Source organism: Balaenoptera acutorostrata, chromosome 10 (genome assembly GCF_949987535.1).
Source record: "Balaenoptera acutorostrata chromosome 10, mBalAcu1.1, whole genome shotgun sequence".
Lineage (NCBI taxonomy): Eukaryota > Metazoa > Chordata > Mammalia > Artiodactyla > Balaenopteridae > Balaenoptera > Balaenoptera acutorostrata.
The window spans coordinates 44,921,080-44,944,305 of record NC_080073.1 but is presented as its reverse complement, the minus strand read 5'-3'; the positions used below and the strand labels follow the sequence as shown (position 1 = coordinate 44,944,305).

Here is a 23,226-nt window from a genome sequence, read left to right as displayed (position 1 = left end):
ATTGTCCTTCTGAGTTTATGCTTTTTAATTTTTAATCTCTTTACTATCTTAGTGGAGTTTCAGGAGGGTGTAAATGCTAACATGTTCAACTGCCATCTTTACCAAACCCTGGGGACTTCCCTGGTGGTCCAGTGGGAAAGAATCCACCTTACAATGCAGGGGATGCAGGTTCAACCCCTGGTCAGGGAAGTAAGATCCCACATGCCGCGGGGCAACTAAGCCCATGTGCCACAACCATTGAGCTCGTGCGCCTCAACTAGAGAGCCTGCGTGCCGCAAACTACAGAGCCCACGTGCTCTGGACCCTGCGCGCCACAAATACAGAGCTCACGCGCCCTGGAGCCTGCACACCACAACTAGAGAAGAGAAAACCCACATGCCACAACTAGAGAGAAACCCGTGCCACAAAGAAAGATCCCACCTGCCTCAATGAAGATCCCGTGCGCCACAACTAAGGCCCGATGCAGCCAAAAATAAATAAAATAAATAAATAAATAAACAAACACCAAACTCTGTTGTGTATCTTATTTCTAAGTTTATTGGGAAGGGGGCTGGTGGTCTGTTTGTTTGGTTTTTAGGTTTTGGTTAATTTTTTTGTTTCCCACCACCATCCCACCCCCCCACCCCAACCTTCTGAATTGCAAGCCTTCAAACTCATTTTCTAAAGAATGCATCCAAGACTGTAAACATTGCTCCAAGTACCACCTTTCGCCACATCCCCTAGACCCTGCTATGACCTATTCTTACTGCTGTTCAGTTCTAAATCATCTGCAGCTTTCACTTTGCGCTCTCTTTAACCCAAGAGCTATTTTGAAGTGTACTAACTTTATATAAGAAAAAAATTTTCCTCATTCTTTCATCCAACATGCAAATAAAACACAAAAACAGCAAAAGGTAACCAATGTCAACCCCCACGAACCTTCTGGCAGTGGAGACCTCAAGAACTCTTCATAAGCTACATCAGTTCTCTTTGCCCCTTTCTTTTTTTCCCTACAGACCAAATTTCACTTACTTTTCTCTCTTCTTCTAAACTGATACCACCCAAACTACTTTTAGAGGTTTCTCTCCTAAAGATCACTGTGAAATGGGCAAGCTCTTCATCAAGGTACACCCCCCAGGCATTTGCTGCTCAAGGCACCTCTCTCAAAGTGTGGTCCACACTAAAGGTCTGGGCATCACCATGGATATCCAAAATCAGAATCTCCAAGAGTTAGGCCAGAAAATTACTCTTTTTACACCAGCTTATTCAGACACATGGTAAATTTTAAAAACCAATAATGTAAAGGTTTTTCTGTTAACTGCAATGGAGACACATGTAGACAGCAAAAGCAACTTTAAAAAAATGTACGGCCCCTTCCATCAACATTTAAGGATTTACTTTATATTAGTGCTAATACAGGCAGACCTCAGAGATACTTCTGGTTCAGTTCCAGACCACCACAATAAAGCAAATATAGCAAGAAAGCAAGCCACACGAATTTTTTGGTTTCCCAGTGCATATAAAAGTTGTTTACACTATAGTCTATGAAGTATGTAATAGCATTGTCTAAAAAAAAGAACATACCTTAATTAAAAAATACTTTATTGCTAAAAAATCTTAACCATTATCCAACAATGCAGTTTTGTCATAAACCTTCAATTTGTAAAAAACAGTATCTGCGAAATGGATAAAGTGAAGTGCAAAAAAACAAGGTGTGCCTGTAATGCATAACTCAAGTTCTTTTTCCAGGAATTACTTCACACACTCCTTTGCACAGTTATAAAAGATTCTCACCTAAGGTCAAAAGCAAGAGCAATCCAAAATTCCACTGCACTAACCTGTCACATAAGCTTAACCACTGACCCGTTACATAGCCCTCTTTATTCCTAAAATACAATTCTGCAGGCATATTCAGATTTCCCCCAAATCAGCTGCTCCTATTTCTTTAGTAATTTGCCAAAGTTCATGTTTACAGTTTGAAGAAAAGTCAATGTAGAAACCAGTGCTTGCACACAGGAAACCAGAATGCACACCAAGAAAAACTTATGCAACGGATGGAGCAAAGATGAATGCCTTGGTGTATATTTACTTAGGAAACCAAAGTTACAAGGAAACATTTAGATATCAAGAGCAAAACTAAAGATTAAAAAAAACAACTTCATGTTTTAAGACATGATTGCTATTGATCATATAAATAATTATCACTGCATGTTTTTTTTTTTGTTTTTAAACTGGTTATTTCAAATGATCTTTTGCAGAGACGTACAAGATCCTCAATGATCTGTGTCAATAGCAACCCAACTCAAAGCTCATTCAACTGCATCAATACACAACACCTTCACCCACTGAACAATCTGCATTCATTTCTAAAGGCTATGGTTGGAAGCTCATTCCAATTCTCAACTCTGACAGGTCTTAAATGCCTCCTCTGTTTCTCCCAGGCTGCTTCTCTCTAATCACAGGGGCCTAATGCGGGGATGTCCTCTCTCAAACGTCCCTAATTCACCAAAGCGTCCTATTAGCACTTCGACCACCAGCAGCCTCACAATGCAGACACGGCCGTTACTGTTCAAGCCTGAAAGGGACCAATATGAAGGTCAAGTATTTCCATTTTCTACCCAGAAAAAAACAGAATATATTATACAAACACAGTCTTTAAATATATCTCAATTACAATGGCGTTTATGCCGCAACAGCTGTAACACATGTACGGTGTAAAAGCCACAAATCAAGCTTAAGTTAGGTTGGAGATCTGCTGTGTGTAACAGCCAGAGAAGTGCCAAGACAGAGCTCACGAGGGGTGAGGAGAAGGGGTCAGAATAACTGAGGAAGGCTTCACAGTGGGAGGAAGACCCTGGAAGACTCGTACTATTTGGACAGGAGAAGAAGGGACTCCAGAGGCGGGCAGCAGCATGAACACGGGCCCGGAGGCAGGGATGAGGACGGCGTGTGGCAAGGCCAGTGAAGGCATGGCCACAGCCGGAGCAGAGCAGGGGCCCTGGAAAGGCATGGGAGCTAAGGTTGAAGAGGGGCCCTGGGGACACAGCAGGGACGGCCCAAGGGCCTTGCCAGGCTTCTTCTCCACGGGGTGCAATTTCTGATGCTGAACAAAGCTGCCGTACCACTTGAAGGCTTTCCCACATGCCTGACACTCATAAGGCTTCTCTCCGGTGTGAACTCTCTGATGCTGAATGGAAGCAATCTTCTGGGTGAACGCCTTGCCACACTCCTTACACTGGTAGGGTTTCTCCCCGGTGTGAATTCTCTGGTGGGCGATAAAAAGTGACCTACACCCAAAAGCTTTCCAACATTCCTTACATTTATAGAGTTTCTCCCCAGTGTGTAGCCTGTGATGCTGAAGGTAGGCTGCGCTCCGACGGAAGGCCTTGCCGCACTCCTTACACTCATAGGGCTTCTCGCCCGTGTGGATCCTCTGATGCTGGGTCAAGGCTGTGTTGGAGCTCAGACCTTTGCCACACTCCTTACATTCGTAGGGTCCTGCGCCGATGTGATTTTTCTCGTGTACGATACAGTCATAGCTGGACTTGAAAGCTTTCCCACATTCCTTACATTTGAAGGGCTTCTCCCCAGTGTGGCTCATCTGATGCCGAATGAGCTTTGAGTTATATCTGAAGATCTTCCCACATTCTTTACACTCGTAGAACTTCATTCCACCTCGAAGTATTAGATTGGGATTCAGACTGAAAGTCTGCCATGGTGCCTTGCTTTTAAAATCAAAGTGCTGAGTCACGTTTCTGAAAAGCCCTCCCACTGGCATGCTGTGCACCTCTGTTTCTTCAGGGGCTTCCTGCTTTACCACTGGCTCTTCTGTCTTAGTCCAGGACTCACCACCTGACCAAAGAAACCACAAGTGTTCCTCGTTACTGAACTGGAAGGGAAACAGGATCCAGTGGTCCTGATTTTCTCTCGTAGGAAGTGATTTTTTAAAAATATACCCATAAGATGGCTACAAGCATCCATAAAGGAGGATGAGAGAGAAAAAGAAAAACAATAACGTATAACTGGAGAAGTGACGACACTGGAAACAGTCCAGGAAGTGCCTCTTATAAGGAAGGGCTGGGGAATGAACCAGGGCAGGTGAAATGTGCAGAATGAGAATGGGAAGGGGACTTCCCTGGCGGTCCAGTGGTTAGGTAGGACTCCATGCTTCCACTGCAGGGGGCTCAGGTTCAACCCCTGGTTGGGGAACTAAGGTCCCGCAAGCGATGCGGCACAGCCAGTTAAAAAAGGGGAGGGGGGTAAGGAAAAGAGGCAGGAGGGGAAAAAAAGAAGAAAAAAGAGTGGGAGAGGTGAGAGGAATCAGCAAGAAATGGAAACAGGTTTTAAAAGAGAGAGAGGGAGACCTCAAAGAAGGGAAAAGACACCCGTGAGATGAGCGGCTGAGCAGCGCAGTAACACACACAGAGACACAATGGATCTCAATGCCCCACCTGGAAGCCAGGAAACCACCCCCTATTCCGAATTCTAAATAATGGCCTGATAATTCTACTTTTAAATATCCCACATAGGTGGTCCAGTGGTTAGGACTCCGTGTTCTCACTGCTGAGGGCCCAGGTTCAATCCCTGGTGGGGAACTAAGATCCCACAAGCCGCACGGCACAGCCAAAAAAAAAATCCGCATAATATTCTGGGATAAAACATTAGTTCTTTCAGAAAGTCAGTCAGAACACAAGTTGATCAGAGAGCTGTAGGCCACTGTGGTATTACTGCTAAAGGAACCACTATTTACAATGTCACAGTATGTGTGAGAAAAGAGGCCTGGAAACTTTCTTCCTAAAAGTAAGAAAACCCAAGTAAACAAAAGTTCCTGGGACTGGTAAGCAGTCTGTGGGAAATTTTAGGGTGGGTGGGTGTGTTGGGTGTGGTATTGGGGGACTATTCTTGCCCTTTCCTCTATAGCCCTATAGAAAACAAATACATCGTAAACCTCAAGATTATGACATCAGGAACTTTTAAATACTAAACATGATTTAAACACTAAAGAGGCAAATAAAATCATAGCTATGGCACAGATAAATCAGTTCGACCCACAGAATAATATTTCCCTTAAAGTATGGCTGAAACCCTACTTCTTTGCCATGAAAATTGGCATAAAATTAAATATTTTCCCTGGTAAGTGAGAAAAGAGGTGGTTTCAGAGGTAGTGGGTCACAGCTTTTCCGTGGGAGGATAGCCACGTGGATGTGGACAGCGTGCAGCTATGCACTCCTAGGGACTGGTCCTTCCGGGCTCAGTGTGGGAACTCAACAGAGGTCAGAGAGTGTACTGAGTACTACCTTATAAAAACTACAGGGAGCTTTGTTCTCTGTGCAGGACAAATATTTCTAGTAAACCAGGAAGGCAAAACCAGACAGCACTAGGTCCTCTTACTCACCTGGACAGATGCCTCTCAAAATCTCTGCTTCCCAGGGATCTGGGCCCCATGGTGCTTCCCCTCTCTCCAGCTGGGAGATCAGAACAGGTGTGGGGAATGGAAGTGCTTCTCCAGCAAGAAAGAGAGAGAGACAAGTTGAGGGGAGACATCCAGAGCTGTTCCTGAGATCTCTCTGCCCACCCCATTGTGGGCTAGTTGGGGAGGGGAGAAGTGGACTGCCCAGGGGACCAATGAGCCACCAGGGGTTCTGAGGAAGGGGTCCAAACTGCGCTCCAAGGTATGCCCAGGGAGATAGTGATTCTCCTCAGGGAGAAAGTGCAAGCTCACCCTGACTCAGAAGAAATGAAATCCCTTCAGGAAGGATGTATGTACTGATATCCTGGGAGGCTCCTCCACACAGGAGAGGGCCCACATCCCACAACACTGGAAGGACGGAGGAACAGAGGTCTCCCAGGGGTACCCGGGAGAATCCTCTCCCTCAGGGTCCAGAACCACGCTCTTCCCTGGGAAGTAATGAAGTCCAATTTCAAAGCCAAAGGGAACCTGGGATTTCCCCACCCAGCATCTCCAAAGGCTGATGAGTGCAGAACTCCCCTCTGGAGCCATCAAACCTAAGGACTACTAGAATCCCCAAGACATCTGAGAAGAGGTGAAACTATCACAGAGGGCCACTGAGAGAGACCTTACCCAGGGAAGCCACATTTGCATAATTCTCCAGCATCACCTCCCTGTACAGGGCCTTCTGCACAGGCTCCAGGCTGGCCCACTGGTTCTGGGTAAAGTACATGGCCACATCCTCAAAGGTCACTGGCTCCTGAAACAACAGGTTCCTGCTGAAGCCTTGAGCGAGGGCCAGAGGGGGGCAGTCTGAGCTGCAGGGAAGAGATGGACCTGCCAGGGTCTGTGACTCTGAGCCCCGTGGAAGGTTTGCTCTACGGACAAGAGCATTCAGCACCCCAGCCAGAGGCCAGCCCTCAGCCAGTGTTCCCACCTCCAAATTCGGAATGCCAATGCTCTCCCACCTACTCAGCTCTGGGGCTCCAAACTGTCATCCTAACCTCATAACTTGGCATCTGGGGCTCTCCTGCCTGGTAACTGCATCAACACCTATGTTCATTTCTCCATGGATCTGTCCCTCTAGCACCTGCTGCCCTCATGTACTCTTAACCTGTCACCTAATTTTCTGTACACCAACCACTCTCTCTGTCTCCACTCAGCCGAAGTACATATGCACGGCCGCATGTACTCCCTGCCCCAGCTTCTCCTGGCCTTCCTCAACAGCTTCCACTATGCGCAGAGGAGCCACTCCTTAGGAATAGACCCAGTGCAGCCACATGTAAAAAAATGAAGTTAGAACATTCTTTAACACCATACACAAAAATAAACTCAAAATGTATTAAAGACCTAAATGTAAGACCAGATACTATAAAACTCTTAGAGGAAAACATAGGCAGAACACTCTCTGACATAAATCACAGCAAGATCTTTTCTGATCGTCTCCTAAAGTAATGGAAATAAAAACAAAAATAAACAAATGAGACCTAATTAAACTCAAAAGCTTTTGCACAGCAAAGGAAACCATAAACAAAACAAAAAGACAACCCACAGAATGGCAGAAAATATTTGCAAACAATGTGACCAACAAGGGATTAATCTCCAAAATTTACAAACAGCTCATGAAATTCAATATTAAAAAAACAAACAACCCAATCCAAAAATGGGCAAAAGACCTAAACAGACATTTCTCCAAAGAAGACATACAGATGGCCAAGAGGCACATGAAAAGATGTTCAGCATCTCTGATTATTAGAGAAACGCAAATCAATACTACAATGAGATTCACCTCACACCAATCAGAATGGCCATTAACAAAAAAATCTACTAACAATAAATGCTGGAGAGGGTGTGGACAAAAAGGAACCCACTACACTGCTGGTGGGAATGTAAATTGGTAACAGCCACTATGGAGAACAGTATGGAGGCTCCTTAAAAAACTAAAAATAGAGCTACCATATGATCCAGCAATCCCACTCCTGGGCATATATCTGGAGAAGAACATGGTTCGAAAGGACACATGCACCCCAATGTTCACTGCAGCACTGTTTACAATAGCCAAGACATGGAAGCAACCTAAATGTCCGTTGAGAGAAGAATGAATAAAGAAGATGTGGTACATATATACAATGGAATATTACTCAGCCATTAAAAAGAATGAAATAGTGCCATTTGCAGCAACATGGATGGACCTGGAGATTATCATACTAAGTGAAGTAAGTTAGACAGATAAAGCCAAATACCATATGATATCGCTTATATGCAGGATCTAAAAAAAAAAAAAAAAGATCCAAATTAACTTATTTACAAAACAGAAACAGACTCACAGACTTAGAGGGTGAACTTATGGTTACCAGGGGACTGGCGGTGGGGGGAAGGGACGGATTGGGAGTTTGGGATTGACATGTACACACTGCTATATTTAAAACAAGATATCCAACAAGGACCCAATGTATAGCACAGGGAACTGCTCAATATTCTGTAATAACCTAAATGGGAAAAGAATTTGAAAAGGAAAAGATACTTGTATATGTATAACAGAATCACTTTGCTGTACACCTGAAACTAACACAACATTGTTAATCAACTATACTCCATAATAAAATAAAAATTAGGAAGCATCAGGAAGATGGCGGTGTGGAAAGACGCAGAGTTTGCGTCTCCCTACAACTAGGGCACCTGCCGGATGCTGGTGGGGGACCCCAATGCCCAAGGAGATGGTAAGAAGCCCCAAGTGAACCAGTAGGACGTGGGGGGACTGAGGGGGGAGGAGAAGTGGAGGCTGGATAGGACCGGCGGCCCTGAAGGGTGGCTGAGAGGGGGGAGGGGTTCCCATGACTGATGGGACCCTCAGGGGCTCGGATCATGGGGAGCTCACCCAGCGTTTCCCCTACCCAATCTCCAGGACCAGAGGAGCAAGAGAGGAGCAGAGAGCGTGTGCACCACCCACTCGGGCCCACGGAGACTGCTAAGCTCCCAGGCTGATTCCCCAGCCCTCCAAAGCCCACTCCAGGCCGCATGGTCCTGGGGAGGGAGACCGGGGAGAACAGGAGAGGCGGGGGGAGGGGCCCTCCGGCACTGGAGGAGCAGGAGAGGAGTGAGGGCGTTTGTCCTGCCCAATGGGGCCCAGGATGCCTGCTGAGCTCCCAAGGGGGGTCACCCACCCTCTGAAACCAGAGGCGGGAGGTATGCCTGGGCCCCTTCTGTTCTCTTGAGCCTAAGCCCCACCCCCCACACCTGTCAGGGCCTTTTCCAGCCCTGTGGGTCCTAATCATAGGCCCTGCCCACCGCCCAAACCTTGCCCCTGCTTAGGCCGTGCCTTCCAGAGCCAAGGCCTTTTCCACCTTTTTTTTTTTTCTCCTCCTTGTTTTTACTATTGTGGTTCTGTTTTACCTTCTGGTTGTTGTTTCATCTATATTTTTATTTTTATATTTTTTCTAACGTATCTGTTAGTTTCCTAGTTTAATTTTATTTTTTACTTTGTTACTGTTCTCCTTTTTCTGTTTTCTTTTTTTTTTGTGCCACCCTGCGCGGCTTGCAGGATCTTGGTTCACAAGCTGGGGGTCGGGCTGAAGCTCCTGCAGTGGGAGCTCCGAGTCTGAACCACTGGACTAACAGAGAACCTCAGACCCCAGGGAATATTCATCGCAGTGAGGTCTCCCAGAGGTCTTGGCACCAAGACCCAAATCTACCCAACAGCCTACAAACTCCAGTGCTGGAAGCCTCAGGCCAAACAACCAGTGATACAGGAACACAATCCCACTCACAAAAAAAAAGGAAAAAAAAAAAATGAGACAGCAAAAAAATATGTCACAGATGAAGGAACAAGGTAAAAACCTACAAGACCAAATAAATGAAGAGGAAATAGGCAATCTACCTGAAAAAGAATTCAGAGTAATGATAGTAAAGATGATCCAGAATCTCAGAAATAGAATGGAGGCAAGGACTGAGAAAATACAAGAAATGTTTAACAAAGATTTAGAAGAACTAAAGAACAAACAAACAGAGATGAACAACACAATAACTGAAATGAAAAATACACTAAAAGGAATCAATAACAGAATAAGTGAGGCAGAAGAACGAATAAGTGAGCTGGAAGACAAAATGGTGGAAATAAACTGCCGAGGAGCAGAATAAAGAAAAAAGAATGAAAAGAATTGAAGACAATCTCAGAGACCTCTGGGACAACACTAAACACACCAACATTCGAATTATAGGGGTTCCAGAAGAAGAAGAGAAAAAGAAAGGGTCTGAGAAAATATTTGAAGAGATTATAGTCAAAAACTTCCCTAACATGGGAAAGGAAATAGTCACCCAAGTCCAGGAAGCACAGAGAGTCCCATACAAGATAAACCCTAGGAAAAACACACCAAGACACATATTAATCAAACTAACAAAAATTAAATTCAAAGAAAAAAAATTAAAAGCAGCAAGGGAAAAGCAACAAATAACATACAAGGGAATCCCCGTAAGGTTATCAACTGATTTTTCAGCAGAAACTCTGCAGACCAGAAGAGAGTGGCACAACATACTTAAAGTGATGAAAGAGAAAAATCTACAACCAAGATTACTCTACCCAGCAAGGAACTCATTCAGATTCGACAGAGAAATCAAAAGTTTTTCAGACAAGCAAAAGCTAAGAGAATTCAGTACCACCAAACCAGCTTTACAACAAATGCTAAAGAAACTTCTCTAGGCGGGAAACACACGAGAAGAAAAAGACCCACAGGATAGAAAGCCCAGAGTTAAGCCCACGCACATATGGTCACCTAATTTATGACAAAGGAGGCAAGAACATACAATGGAGAAAAGACAGCCTCTTCAATAAGTGGTGCTGGGAAAACTGGACAGCTACATGTCAAAGAGCGAAATTAGGACACTCCTTAACACCATACACAAAAATAAACTCCAAATGGATTAAAGACCTAAATGTAAGGCCAGACACTATAAAACTCTTAGAGGAAAACAAAGGAAAAACACTCTGACATAAACCACAGCAAGATCTTTTTTGACCCACCTCCTAGAGTAATAGAAAGAAAAACAAAAATAAACAAAATGGGACCTAATTAAACTTAAAAGGTTTTGCACAGCAAAGGAACCCATAAACAAGATGAAAAGACAACCCTCCGAATGGGAGAAAATATTTGCAAATGAAACAATGGACAAAGAATTAATCTCCAAAATATACAAACAGCTCATGGAGCTCAATATCTAAAAAACAAACAATTCAATTAAAAAATGGGTGGAAGACCTAAGTAGATATTTCACCAAAGAAGACATACAGATGGCCTAGAGACACATGAAAAGATGCTCAAATCACTAATTATTAGAGAAATGCAAATCAAAACTACAATGAGGTATCACCTCACACTGGTCAGAATGGCCATTATCAAAAAATCTAGAAACAGTAAATGCTGGAAAGGGTGTGGTGAAAAGAGAACCCTCCTTCACTGTTGGTGGGAATGTAAATTGATACATTTACAATATCAATATCATACATATGGAGAACAGTATGGAGGTTCCTTATAAAACTAAAAATAGAACTACCATATGATGCAGCAATCCCACTGGGCATATACCCTGAGAAAACCACAATTCAAAAAGAGACATGTATCACAATGTTCACTGCAGCACTATTTACAATAGCCAGGACATGGAGCCAACCTAAATGTACATCAACAGATGAGTGGATAAAGATGTGGCACATATATACAATGGAATATTACTCAGCCATAAAAAGGAACAAAATTGAGTTATTTGTAGTGAGACAGATGGACCTAGAGGTTGTCATACAGAGTGAAGTAAGTCAGAAAGAGAAAAACAAATACCGTATGCTAACACATATATATGGATCTAAAAAAAAAAAAATGGTACTGATGAACCTAGTGGCAGGGCACAATAAAGACACAGACATAGAGAATGGACTTGAGGACACGGTGGGGGAGGGGAAGCTGGGACGAAGTGAGAGAGTGGCATGGACATATATACACTACCAAATGTAAAATAGATAGCTAGTAGGAAGCAGCCACATAGCACAGGGAGATCTGCTCGGTGCTTTCCGATAACCTAGAGGGGTGGGATAGGGAGGGTGGGAGGGAGGCTCAAGAGGAAGGGGATATGGGGATATATGTATGCATATGGCTGATTCACTTTGTTGTACAACAGAAACTAACACAGTACTGTGAAGCAATTATACTTCAATAAAGATATATTTTAAAAAGTTAAAATACAAAAAGAAATAGTCCCAGTATTTTACAAATTTCTTTTTATACCTTCTTACCTTATCAGAAAGCTAGCTCTCTTGAAAGAAACCTGCAGCCTGCCCATTGTGGCCTCTCCTCCAAACCACCTGTCTTCAAAGAAGGCTGGCCATGTGCTATCTCTGGGCACAGGCATGTCCCCGTCTTGAGCTCCATCCCACCTGCCAAAGGGTACCCCCTCTGTCTCCCTTGGGCCACCTCCATCTTCCCAAGAGTGAAGGGAACTCATATTTGTGGATTAGCCCCTAGGCATCAGGCTCTTGGGTGGGTACTTTTTTTTGTTTTTAATATATCTATTTTACTTTATTTATTCATTCATTCATTCATTCATTTATTTTTGGCTGCGTCAGGTCTTCGTTGCTGCGTGCGGGCTTTCTCTAGTTGCGGTGAGCGGGGGCTACTCTTCGTTGCGGTGCACGGGCTTCTCATTGTGGTGGCTTCTCTTGTTGTGGAGCACAGGCTCTAGGCACACAGGCTTCAGTAGTTGTGGCACGTGGGCTCAGGAGTTGTGGCTTGCGGGCTCTAGAGTGCAGGCTCAGTAGTTGTGGCGAATGGGCTTAGTTGCTCTGCGGCATGTGGGATCTTCCCAGACCAGGGCTCGAACCTGTGTCCCCTGCACTGGCAGGCGGATTCTTAAGCACTGTGCCACCGGGAAGCCCCATTGGGTGGGTACTTTTAAATCTTGTCTTTGGGACTTCCCTGGTGGTCTAGTGGTTAAGACTTCGCCTTCCAATGCAGTGGGTGCGGGTTCAATCCCTGGTCAGGGAGCTAAAATCCAACATGCCTCGTGGCCAAAAAACCAAAAACATAAAACAGAAGCAATATTGTAACAAATTCAATAAAGACTTTAAAAATGGTCCACATCAAAAAAATCTTCTCTTTCATTTACTCTTTACAACATATATATGAAGTCAGAGTTGTTACTCCCATTTTTCAAAGGATGAAACTAAGAGTCAGAAAAATTCATTACTTTGCCCAAGATCACACAGTCAGGAAGTGACACAGCTGGGACTTCAACCCAAACCTGTCAAACAGCAAACCTGGGCTCTTCCCACATAGCATGCTGCCTCCGACACAGGGTCATGAACTTCTCCGAACACATGGCTAACCCCTGAACCTCATCATAACCTGGTGTTGCCCCATCTTCGGAGAACATCTTTTCAAACCCAACTTCCAAAATTACCTATCAAGCCATCTTTACTGTGCTCCCTCCAGGCCACATGGGGCCCCTCCCCCAATCAACACTGAGGGATCAGCTATTTCAAAACCGCACATACCATCCTAGGAGCCAGAGCCTCTGCATCTTCCATGAGATGTAGGAGCAGTTTCTAACGGTGTCCACTGGCTACTTTCTCTGCTTCTATAGACAGCACAGTGCAGACCACAGAGACTGGGCTCAGCCTGGAGGGGTTTCCTGCCTTCTGCACCTTCTCACCTTCGTGACCCCACAGATGATTCCGTCTCCTAGGAGAGTCTCACCACCCTATGCAGTCAGCCTTGTTCTTTTCAGCCCAATGAAAAGGAAGACACCTACCCACAGGGGCTCAGCTAAGCCCCTTACTCTTTGAGTGTCCCAGTCTCTCCCGGCAGCCTGTGCACTGGAGTCAGCAGAGGGGACAGGGAGAAGGGAATGCTCTCACAATTGCTCCTGGGGGAAGCAGGGAAGAAACATACCCCAAGCATCAATGCTGGCAACTTAAACTGCTCCCAGCCACTCTACTGGAGCTACACTCAGGTCCTTCTAAGGGGGTCCTTTGCAAACAAGAACTAGGGAACTCAGTTCAAAAGGAGACATTGAAAGAAGAACAAATTTAGAAACTTCTCAAAGGGAGAGTTGACCCTTAAGCTGGGCAATGACAAGGTCCAAAGGGCCCCCCAAATAGCTTGAGCCCCAAATCCAAACATCAGACAGAACCATGATGTCCTGTGAGTAATCACTGCTTCAACAAGGCATTAAAGGGCTTCTGAGGACAGCGACCACAGGCTCACAGGTAAACCAAAGTTCACCTCTGCGTGCAGCAAGTCAAACCTCACTCCCTCACATCTTCAGAGCTGTTCTCACAACCTTCTCCACCCAGTACCATCTTCCTCCCCAAATTGTTCTTCCCATCTGCTGTCAAATAACCCCAGGTATCATGAGTCCAAAAAAAATGCCAGTTATTAAAGGAGAACTTACTTTTTCAAGACAGTTAGGTTGTTGATACATTCTTCTTCCTCCTATGGATGGTCCCTATGTACCTCAACTTATTTTATTTTTCTCCACAGTATTTTTCATCATCTGACAAATTATACTTTTATTGTTTACCTCCCCCCACCAGGTTGTAAGTCATGAGGCAAGGATTCTGTTTTGTTCATTATTGGTTTACTAGCGCACAGTACATTTGCCTGGCAGATGCAAGATGATTAATATGAATTTGCTGAAAGAATTAATTTCAAAAATGGTTTGATCACCAATAAAAATTTTTACACTTATGAAGAAGGTCAGAAAACAACAGCAAATACCACATTAACAGTGAAGTGCCAGAGCACATCCATTAAAGTTGATGGTTGATAATTTACCACGCACTGAGGTTCTACTTTCTGTGAAAGACTGGGGAAGGAGCATAAATATAGGAAAGAAACATAAACATTTTTGCTTGCAGATGAAATAGCTATCTGCCTAAAAAATATGCAAGACGCAGGAGAATAAACAAAAAAACATTTAAAACTGACAAAATAATTCATTAAGTTAGCTAGATATAGGAAAAGTGAACAAAAATGATTAGCTTTCCTAAATACCACCATAAACAATTAGAAGACAAAAAGAGAAAATAAGATGCCATTCATATGAAAATAGCTAAGAACAGACCTAACAAAAACCTGTAAAACCAAGACAAGAAAACTAAATGTTTATTAAAATAAATAAAAGAGGAACTGAATAAACTGAAACATACAGTGTTTCTGAATGGGAAGAATCAAACTTGTAAAGAAGTCAATTACCCCAGTTTTGCCTATGAATTCAAAAAAATCCACTGCCCCACAAAAAAATCAATGAGATTTATACAAGGGTAGGGGATCATTGAGAGTAATCTGAAAAAAGTAAGTGTGAAAGACTAGCTGAGAAGGTTTTGAAGGAAATACATTTTTGAAAGAAAAGATGAGGGGGAATTAAACCCTACCTTAAAAGGACAATACTTCAAGAAAACGAGACTACAAGCCATAGAGAGTGAGAAAATATTTTAAAAGACATAATAAAGGACTATTATCCCAAGTATATAGAGAACTCTTAAAACTCAATAAGAAAATGAACAACCTGATTTAAAAAATGGGCAAAAGACCTGAACAGACACCCACCAAAGAAGTTATACAGATGGCAAACAGGTATATGAAAAGACGCTATACAACAGCAGTCCCTAACCTTTTTGGCACCAGGGACCAGTTTCGTGGAAGACAATTTTTCCACGGACTGGACGGGGGTGCTGGGGGGTGGTTCAGGCTGTAATGCGAGCGATGGGGAGTGGCAGATGAAGCTTCGCTTGCTTGCCGCTTACCTTCTGCTGTGCAGCCTGGTTCCTAACAGGACCAGTCCAGTACCGGTCCTTGGCCTCAGGGTTGGGGACCCCTGCTCTACAACATATGTCTTCAGGCAAATGCAAATTAAATCAATGAGCTACCACTACACATCTACTAGAATGGCCAAAATCCAAAACACTGACAATACCAAATGCTGGCAAGGATGTGGAGCAACACAAACTCTCATTCATTGCTGGTGGGAATACAAACTGGTGCGGCCACTCTGGAAGACGTTTAACAGCTTCTTACAAAACTAAACATACTCTTACCATATGATCCAGCAATCACGCTCCTCAGTATCTTCCCAATGAGTTGAAAACTTATGTCCACACAAAAACCTGCACAAGGATGTTTATAGCAGCTTTATTCATAATTGCCAAAACGTGGAAGCAACCAAGATGTCCTTCAGTAGGTGAATGGAGAAATAAACTTTGGTATAATCATTCAATGGAATATTACTCAGCACTAAAAAGAAATAAGCTATCAAGCCATGAAAAGTCACACAAGAACCTTAAATGAATACTGCTAAGTGAACAAAACCAATATGAAAAGGTATGATACCAACTACACAACATTCTGGAAAAGGCAAAAAGATCAATAGTTGCCAGGAAGGGAGGGCAGAACACAGAGGATTTTTAGAGCCTGTGAAGAGGCTCTGTATGATACTACAATAATAGATACATACCATTATACATTTGTAACCCATAGAATGTACAAAAGCAAAAGTGAACCCTGGGCTTCCCTGGTAGCACAGTGGTTAAGAATCCACCTGCCAGGGCTTCCGTGGTGGCGCAGTAGTTGAGAATCTGCCTGCTAATGCAGGGGACACGGGTTCGAGCCCTGGTCTGGGAAGATCCCACATGCCACGGAGCAACTGGGCCCATGAGCCACAATTACTGAGCCTGCGCGTCTGGAGCCTGTGCTCCGCAACAAGAGAGGCCGCCATAGCGAGAGGCCCGCGCACCACGATGAAGAGTGGCCCCCACTTGCCACAACTAGAGAAAGCCCTCACACAGAAATGAAGACCAACACAGCCATAAAAAAATAAATAAATAATTTAAATTAAAAAAAAAAAAAAAAAGAGTAGTTTGAACAGTACTTTAAAAAAAAAAAAAAAAAGAATCCACCTGCCAATGCAGGGGACATGGGTTCGAGCCCTGGCCAGTAAGACCCCACATGCTGCGGAGCAACTAAGCCCATGCGCCACAACTACTAAGCCTGCGCTCTAGAGCCCACGAGCCACAACTACTGAAGGCCACGTGCCACAACTACTGAAGCCTGTGCTCCTAGAGCCTGTGTTCCGCAACAAGAGGAGTCACTGCAATGAGAAGGCCTCGCACTGCAACGAAGAGCAGCCCCTGCTCGCTGCAACTAGTGAAAGCCCGTGTGCAGCAACGAAGACCCAACGCAGCCAAAACATAAATTAAAAATAAATTAAATAGATAAAATAAATCTATTAAAAAAAAAAAGAGCGAACCCTAATGCAAGCTACGGACTTTATGTGACTATGATGTGTCAGTGTAGGTTCATCAATTGTAACTAATGTACCACTCTGATAATGACGGAGGCTCTGCATGTGTGGAGCCAGGAAGCATATGGGGACTCTGTGCTTTTTGCTCAATTTTGCTATGAACCTAAAACTTCTCTAAAGAAATAAAGTCTACTAAAAAAGAAAGGGAAAGGGGCAGGGAGAGCAATACTTAATCTCTTACCTGGACTGCAATATCATCCTGACTCACACTCTTCTGCAACCAATGCACCACTACGGGCTGAAAACCTTTTTAATATATAAATCCAACCCTTTCAACTCCCCTGCTTAAAATACTTTAGTGTCTTCCTACTGAACCCAGAATAGAAACCAAAGTCTTCACAGTGACCTCCAAGCCATGTGCCTAGTTGTCCCACCTCACAATGAACTACTTCCTCTGACCTCTCCCTGTCTCCAGAGTACACCCAGCTTTCTCTCCCAGCCCAGGGCCGATGCATTTGCTGTCCTCCTCTCTGGAAAGCTCTTCTTTATTTCTTTCTCCAGTAGTTTTCAAGACTATTTCTACCTCATCCTTGAGGTCTCAACGTCATGTGACCACCTCCATGAGGGCTTCCCTGACCACTACCTTCAAAGGTAGCTTCTTTGGGGCTTCTCAAATTTGAGAAGGTGTGTAAGAATCACCCAGAGATCTTGTTACAACAGATTCCTGACCCCACTTACCCTCCTCCCCAATCTGACTCCGCGTCTAGGGTGGGACTAACAATTTGCAATTCTAATGAGCACCCAGGTGATCCTGATGCTGCCCACCCAAGGACCACACTTTTACGAAGCACTGTACTTTAGCAACAGGTAATTATGGTAACTTATTTGTTTTTGGTAAAAGTACCCTCCATGAGAAAAGGGAACCTGTCTGCATTATTCAGTACTATGCACCTAGCATTTAGAAAGCACATATGGAAAAAACAATGCTGGTCTCTCTGGGATACATCTACTACTTGTGGAGCAATCTCTTCAATAAAGAATTTCTCTGGGGCTTCCCTGGCGGCACAGTGGTTAAGAATCCGCCTGCCAATGCAGGGGATACCGGTTCGAGTCCTGGTCCGGGAAGATCCCACATGCCGCGGAGCAGCTGAGCCCGTGTGCCACAACTACTGAGCCTGCGCTCTAGAGCCTGTGAGCCACAACTACTGAGACCACGTGCCACAACTACTGAAGCCCGTGCACTCAGAGCCCATGCTCCGCAACAAGAGAAGCCACCGCAATGAGAAGCCCGCGCACCGCAACAAAGAGTAGCCCCCGCTCGACGCGACTAAAGAAAGCCTGCACACAGCAACGGAGACCCAACGCAGCCAAAAATAAATTATTTATTTATTTATTTATTTAAAAAAAAAAAAAAAAGAATTTCTCTGATCTCGGCAGGCAACCTTTTTTTTTTTAAATCCCACATTCCTAATTTATCCCCCACCCCCAACTCATTTCCCCTTTGGTAAGGCTGTTTGCTATATCTGTGCTTGCAACTTCTATTTGTAGAACATGATCTGGATTTCCACATTCAGGGGGAATTTCTTGGCTTGGGTCCCCCTTTTTCCACTTAAACCTATTCATCCAAACTCATCACTCTGTACACACAAGACTCTTATTTCCTCCACCACGTATTTACAACCATAGCCCTGGGGATGGACGCAAGAGGGAAACCATAGCCTGGCCAAGTTAGGCCTTCTTGGTCCTTTCCTGATTACCTGATAGCTAATGTGATTTTTAAAAGACTGAAAAGAAGTTCAGCTCACCTGAGGCCAAGTGGTTTGGAGCATGGCTGATGTTCCCTGGCTCCGTGCACTGTCTTCTGGGTTTGGAAGAGCAAGAACCTTAAAAGCTAAGAGAAGAAGAGCCATGAGTGCAATAGTCCCTGTGCTACGTCACCCACAACCGCCTACAGTCTTCCGTCTTTTCCTTTCGAGCACTGGCAGGAGACTATCAGCCCCGCTCTGGCTGATCGCCCCAAACTCCTCATGAATTGCACTGCCTGGTCCTCGGGACAATCCACCACCTGCCTGCTCTGCCCAAGAGCGTTCCGGGGCCCATTCACATTGAGCGGACCTAGGGATCCAAGACGAATCCTGTCCCTACGGTGCTGGGTCTGAACAAACAAAAACCTAAAAAAGCGCTTAGAGGGACCATGACATTGACCCCAAAAAGGGTGCCTTTGGAGAAGGGAGACAGGGGTGGTTGGATCTGGATTGAGCTAGAATACTCAAGTGTTCCAGTGGGTGATGATGATAGGAGACCCCAAACATCAGAAAATTCGGTACCGGGCACGGGAGGCAGTTGGGCCAACTTCTTTAGGACAAAAAAGACGATCACGCCTCGGTGGGCAAGGGACTGGACCAGGGCTCTAGGAGGCCCCGCCGCCACCTCGGCGGCTTCTGCGAGGCCCAGACACCCGAGCACCGGGTCAGAGAGGCGAGTTCAGGGGCGGGGTGCTGACGAATCGCTAAGGAAAGCGAGGAAGCTGGCGCCGGACGAGACTGGCACGAAGAACTCGCCTGAACCGAGCCTGTTTCCCTCAGAACCCCAAGAAGTGAGTCTCCGAAAGCCGATACGGAACCGAGCACGGGCTTCGAGCGCCCCTCTAGGCCGCCCGGAGGCGGCCCATCTCGGTGGTCCCCGCGGCGCGGCCTCACGTGACCCGAGGGGCAGGGATTAGGGCGGGCTCTTGCCCGTGACGTCACTTGCGGGCGCCGCACCGCCGTGCTAGCGGCGGGTGCCTCCGCTCCTGTGCTTCAACCAATGAGCCGACTGAGGGCGGGCTGTGACGGTCCTGATGCCACCTTGCTCTGCTCAGATCTCGGCCTCTAGATCTAGGTGGGGCCCCAGTTAACCAACTGCCCCATCAGCTGTCGGCCCCTTTGTTCCCTGGGTCACCTGGAGCCTGGGCTGTGCAGGTGTGGGGAGAATGGCTTCTGTTGTGTCATCTCCTAGAGGCCCACGCCAGGCATCCTGCTTGGGTCCTAGGCTGGGCAGCCCTTAGGAGAACCATGGTTCCCATCTACCTTTTTAAAGCCCTCTCCCTTCCTAGGACCTAGGCGTGTGTGGGACCTTTTAGGACAGATTCATTTAACAACCAAAATAACAGTGACTAAGGTTGCCAGGCATCCTGTATATACAAGTCCTATATTAAATGATTTTGTCCTGTATTGACTTTGGCAGGACGCCCTAAATGTCCTGTGTTTAGCTTTTTTCAATGTAGTACAAAACTTCCGTAGTTTACAGCTATTCCAACTAGTTAACTGGCAAGTAACTTAAATTTCAACACTGGCTGAAAAAAACAATCATACCTCCACAACTGAAGATCTGGATAATCCCTTACAGTCTCTCCGGCGGGTTTGGCTGAGGAAAGGAAAGGGGGGCGGCGCTGAGAATTGAAACATTAAAAGGACTTTTTCAGATTCAAGAAAGGAAAAGACTGTTCTTTGACCAAAGTTCCAAGCCACGAACGAGTAAATGCCCTTAAGAACAAGTAAATGCCGTTAACTTACATAACTTCGGGTCAACACACATGCTCTGAAAATCAGCCAATGCCAGTGACAGTCTCACTTTGGTGACCCTTGCAACTATGCTTCTGAGAGTTATCAAATCAATGGCAGCCCCAATCTTCAGAACATGAGCCAATCAGTGACAAATGCCCTTGAAAGCTAGCCAATCAATGACAGTCCTACCCACTGGACAACAGCTAACTAGCAAATGCCTCACTACAGTGACGATGCTTCTGAAAATCAATGGGTCAACAGTAGCCTTACTTCAGTGACCACTTCTTGCCAGTGTTGTTGCCAACATGAACAGACTTCTTCTTTGACCACTGATAGGTCTACTGAACACAGTTCCATATATATGGTTCCTACTCACCAAGCACTTCAGAGCTAAAAGGGGAAATTGGCCTCCCACTGCTAGAAGACAGAATGACCCTAGATATCTGTATATATGACTCTATCCCAGGAGTTAGTTACTATACAATAAAAATTACAAAATATTGCTGAAATTAATAAAAATCTAAATAAATGGAGAGATTTACCATGTTCACGAATCAAGAGTCTATATAATTAAGATGTCAATTATACCAAAATTGATCTATAGATTCAATACAATCTCAATCAAAATCCCAGGATATATTTTGTAGAAATTGACAAACTGATTCTAACATTCATATGGAAATGCAAAGGACCTGGAAATGCCAAACCAACAAAAAACAAAGTAGGAGGACTAACAATATATGACTTCGATACTTAGAAAAACTATAGTAATTAATGCAGTGTGTTAATGGCATCAAGATGGACAAACAGATCAACGGAACAAAACAGAATCTAGAACTAGACCCACACATATATGGACAATGGTGCTACAACAAATTACCCATTAGAAAAGGAAGGGAGCGCGAGAGAGAGGGAGGAAGGAACTTGGATCCATACCTCATGCCCTATACAAAGTTTAATTCAAAATAGATGACAGAACTAAATGTAAAATCTAAAACTATAAAACTCCTAGAAGGAAAAATAGGAAAAAGCCTTTGTAAAATTGGGTAAGGCAAAGATTTCTTAAATATGCCACTAAAAGCACAATCCATAAAGGAACAAACTGATAAATTAGACCTCATCAATATTAAAAGTTTCTGCTCTTCAAAAGATATTGTTAAGAGAATGAAAAGACAGACCACAGGCTGGGAGAAAATGTTTGGAAATCACATATACGAAAAAGGACCCGTATCTATAATATATAAAAACCTCTCAAAGATCAATAAAAAGAAAAGCCAGTAAAAACATAGGCAAAAGATATAAACAGAGACTTTACCAAAGAAGACATAATGGAAGGCAAGTAAGCACGTGAAAACACGCTCAACATCATTAGTCATTAGGGAAAGCGAATTAAAACCTTAATGAAATAGCATTACACACTTATTATAATAGCTAAAATTAAAAATGCTAACAACATCAAGTGTAGGCAAAGATGTATTAGAAATGGAACTCTCACACAGTGCTGGTAGGAAGGTAAAGTGGCACAACTTCTTGGTAGAACAATCTGAAGATACTTAAAAAGTTAAATATACACATACTTTATGACTCAGCCATTCCACTTCTGGTGTTTACCTAAGAGAAATAAAAGTGTACATTCTTACAAAGACTTGAACACAAATGTTCACAGCAGCTTTATTTGTAATACCCAAAAGCTGGAAATAACCCAAACGCCCATCAAGAGGTGAATGGACAAACAGATGGTGGTATATCAATAGTAGAACACTACTCAGCAATAGAAAGGAATGAACCACTGATATTATGCAACATGGATGAATCTCAAAATAATTATACTGAGTGGAGTTCCCCTATGGTCTAGTGGTTAGGATTTGGCACAAAAAAAAAAAAATGCTGAGAAAGACACCAGACCAAAAAGAATACATACAAGGTGTTAACATTTGTATAAAATCCTAGAAAAGGAAAGCTAATCCAAAGTGACAGAAGGAATTCCCTGGCTGTCCAGTGGTTAGGACTCCACGCTTTCACTGTCAAGGGCCCAAGTTCAATCCCTGGTCGTGGAACTAAGATCCCACAAGCCGCAAGGCGCAGCCAAAACAAAAAAACAAAACAAAAACAAAAAAACCCCCCAGTGACAGAAAGCAGATCAGTGGTTGCTGGGGGAGAGCCAAGAGGGAGGGATTACAAAGGGGCATAAGCAAAGTTTTGGGTGTTATGGCTATGTTTATTATCTTGATTGTGGTGATTGTTTCACTGGTATATACGTGATAAGTCAAAACTTATCAATGATATTATGATAATAAATAACACTTTTATTATGCTCCAGTCACTGTTCTAACCACTTCTGTGTGTATTAATGCAGTTAATCCTCAGCACAATCCTGTGAGGTAGACGGTCATCCCTATTTTACAGATAAGGAAATTAGTGCAGTTTCCATAACTTAACCAAGGTCACATGCCTGGGTTCATACCAAAGTTGGCCTGGCTCCGAATGATTAACCACTACCCTCTGCTTCCTGCAGTGGGCAAAGTCAAGCTGTCTGCACGAGTGGATGCTACAACAGAACATATTTACTTCTCTTGTAACCACAGGTAACAGAAAATAATGGTGGCTTCTTCTAGATCATAAAAAATAACTAGATGAAATTGCAAGGGAATGTTTGCTGATGGGAGGTCACTTGGAACAGTAATGAGATGGACAAATTTAAGACAAATAGGGCCTTGCATCTGATTCAAAGTGTACAAACACCCCATTTTTTGCAAAGGCATAGACTGCAATTGAGTAGTGAAGAGTCACTGCAGAGTCAGAAGTAGTGAGGGTGGGCACTGTACCCAAGGTAGGTCTCTGGAAGTCTGCACCCTATTAGGACTGTCCTTCCAAGATGCAGATGGCTCCACACAGACAGGGGCCCTCTATTTTTGTGTTTAGGAGACTTCCAATATACAGATTGTAATAGAGGGTCCACATATCTTGCCT

The 23,226-nt window shown here is 44.1% G+C and overlaps 1 protein-coding gene across 4 annotated transcripts; it reads right to left on the bottom strand.

The window, feature by feature from the left end:
• Positions 1-1,564: 1,564 nt before the first annotated feature.
• ZNF621 (zinc finger protein 621) lies at positions 1,565-19,405 on the bottom strand. Of its 4 annotated transcripts, XM_057554858.1 has the most exons (6): positions 19,039-19,405; positions 18,517-18,602; positions 15,510-15,578; positions 6,062-6,188; positions 5,375-5,482; positions 1,565-3,831 (listed from the first exon to the last, which is right to left on the bottom strand). In XM_057554858.1, exons 3-6 carry the CDS (start codon positions 15,510-15,512, stop codon positions 2,771-2,773), a joined length of 1,299 nt encoding a protein of 432 aa, XP_057410841.1. In that variant the 5' UTR covers positions 15,513-15,578; positions 18,517-18,602; positions 19,039-19,405; the 3' UTR covers positions 1,565-2,770. The 4 variants fall into 4 exon arrangements, with proteins under 4 accessions (XP_057410841.1, XP_057410842.1, XP_057410839.1 ...); XM_057554859.1 differs by lacking the exon at positions 15,510-15,578 and having other exon boundaries at positions 6,062-6,246; XM_057554856.1 differs by lacking the exon at positions 15,510-15,578.
• Positions 19,406-23,226: the final 3,821 nt, after the last annotated feature.

Excerpts from the sequence above, each read along its gene's own strand:
- ZNF621 (XM_057554856.1), bottom strand. The coding sequence starts at position 18,540 with ATGCTCCAAACCACTTGGCCTCAG. Across the intron at positions 6,189-18,516 it reads TCCAAACCACTTGGCCTCAG|GAGCCAGTGACCTTTGAGGA; the intron begins GTGAGCTGAACT and ends CTGTTGTTTCAG. Across the intron at positions 3,832-5,374 it reads TTTGAGAGGCATCTGTCCAG|GTGGTGAGTCCTGGACTAAG; the intron begins GTGAGTAAGAGG and ends TTCTTTGGTCAG.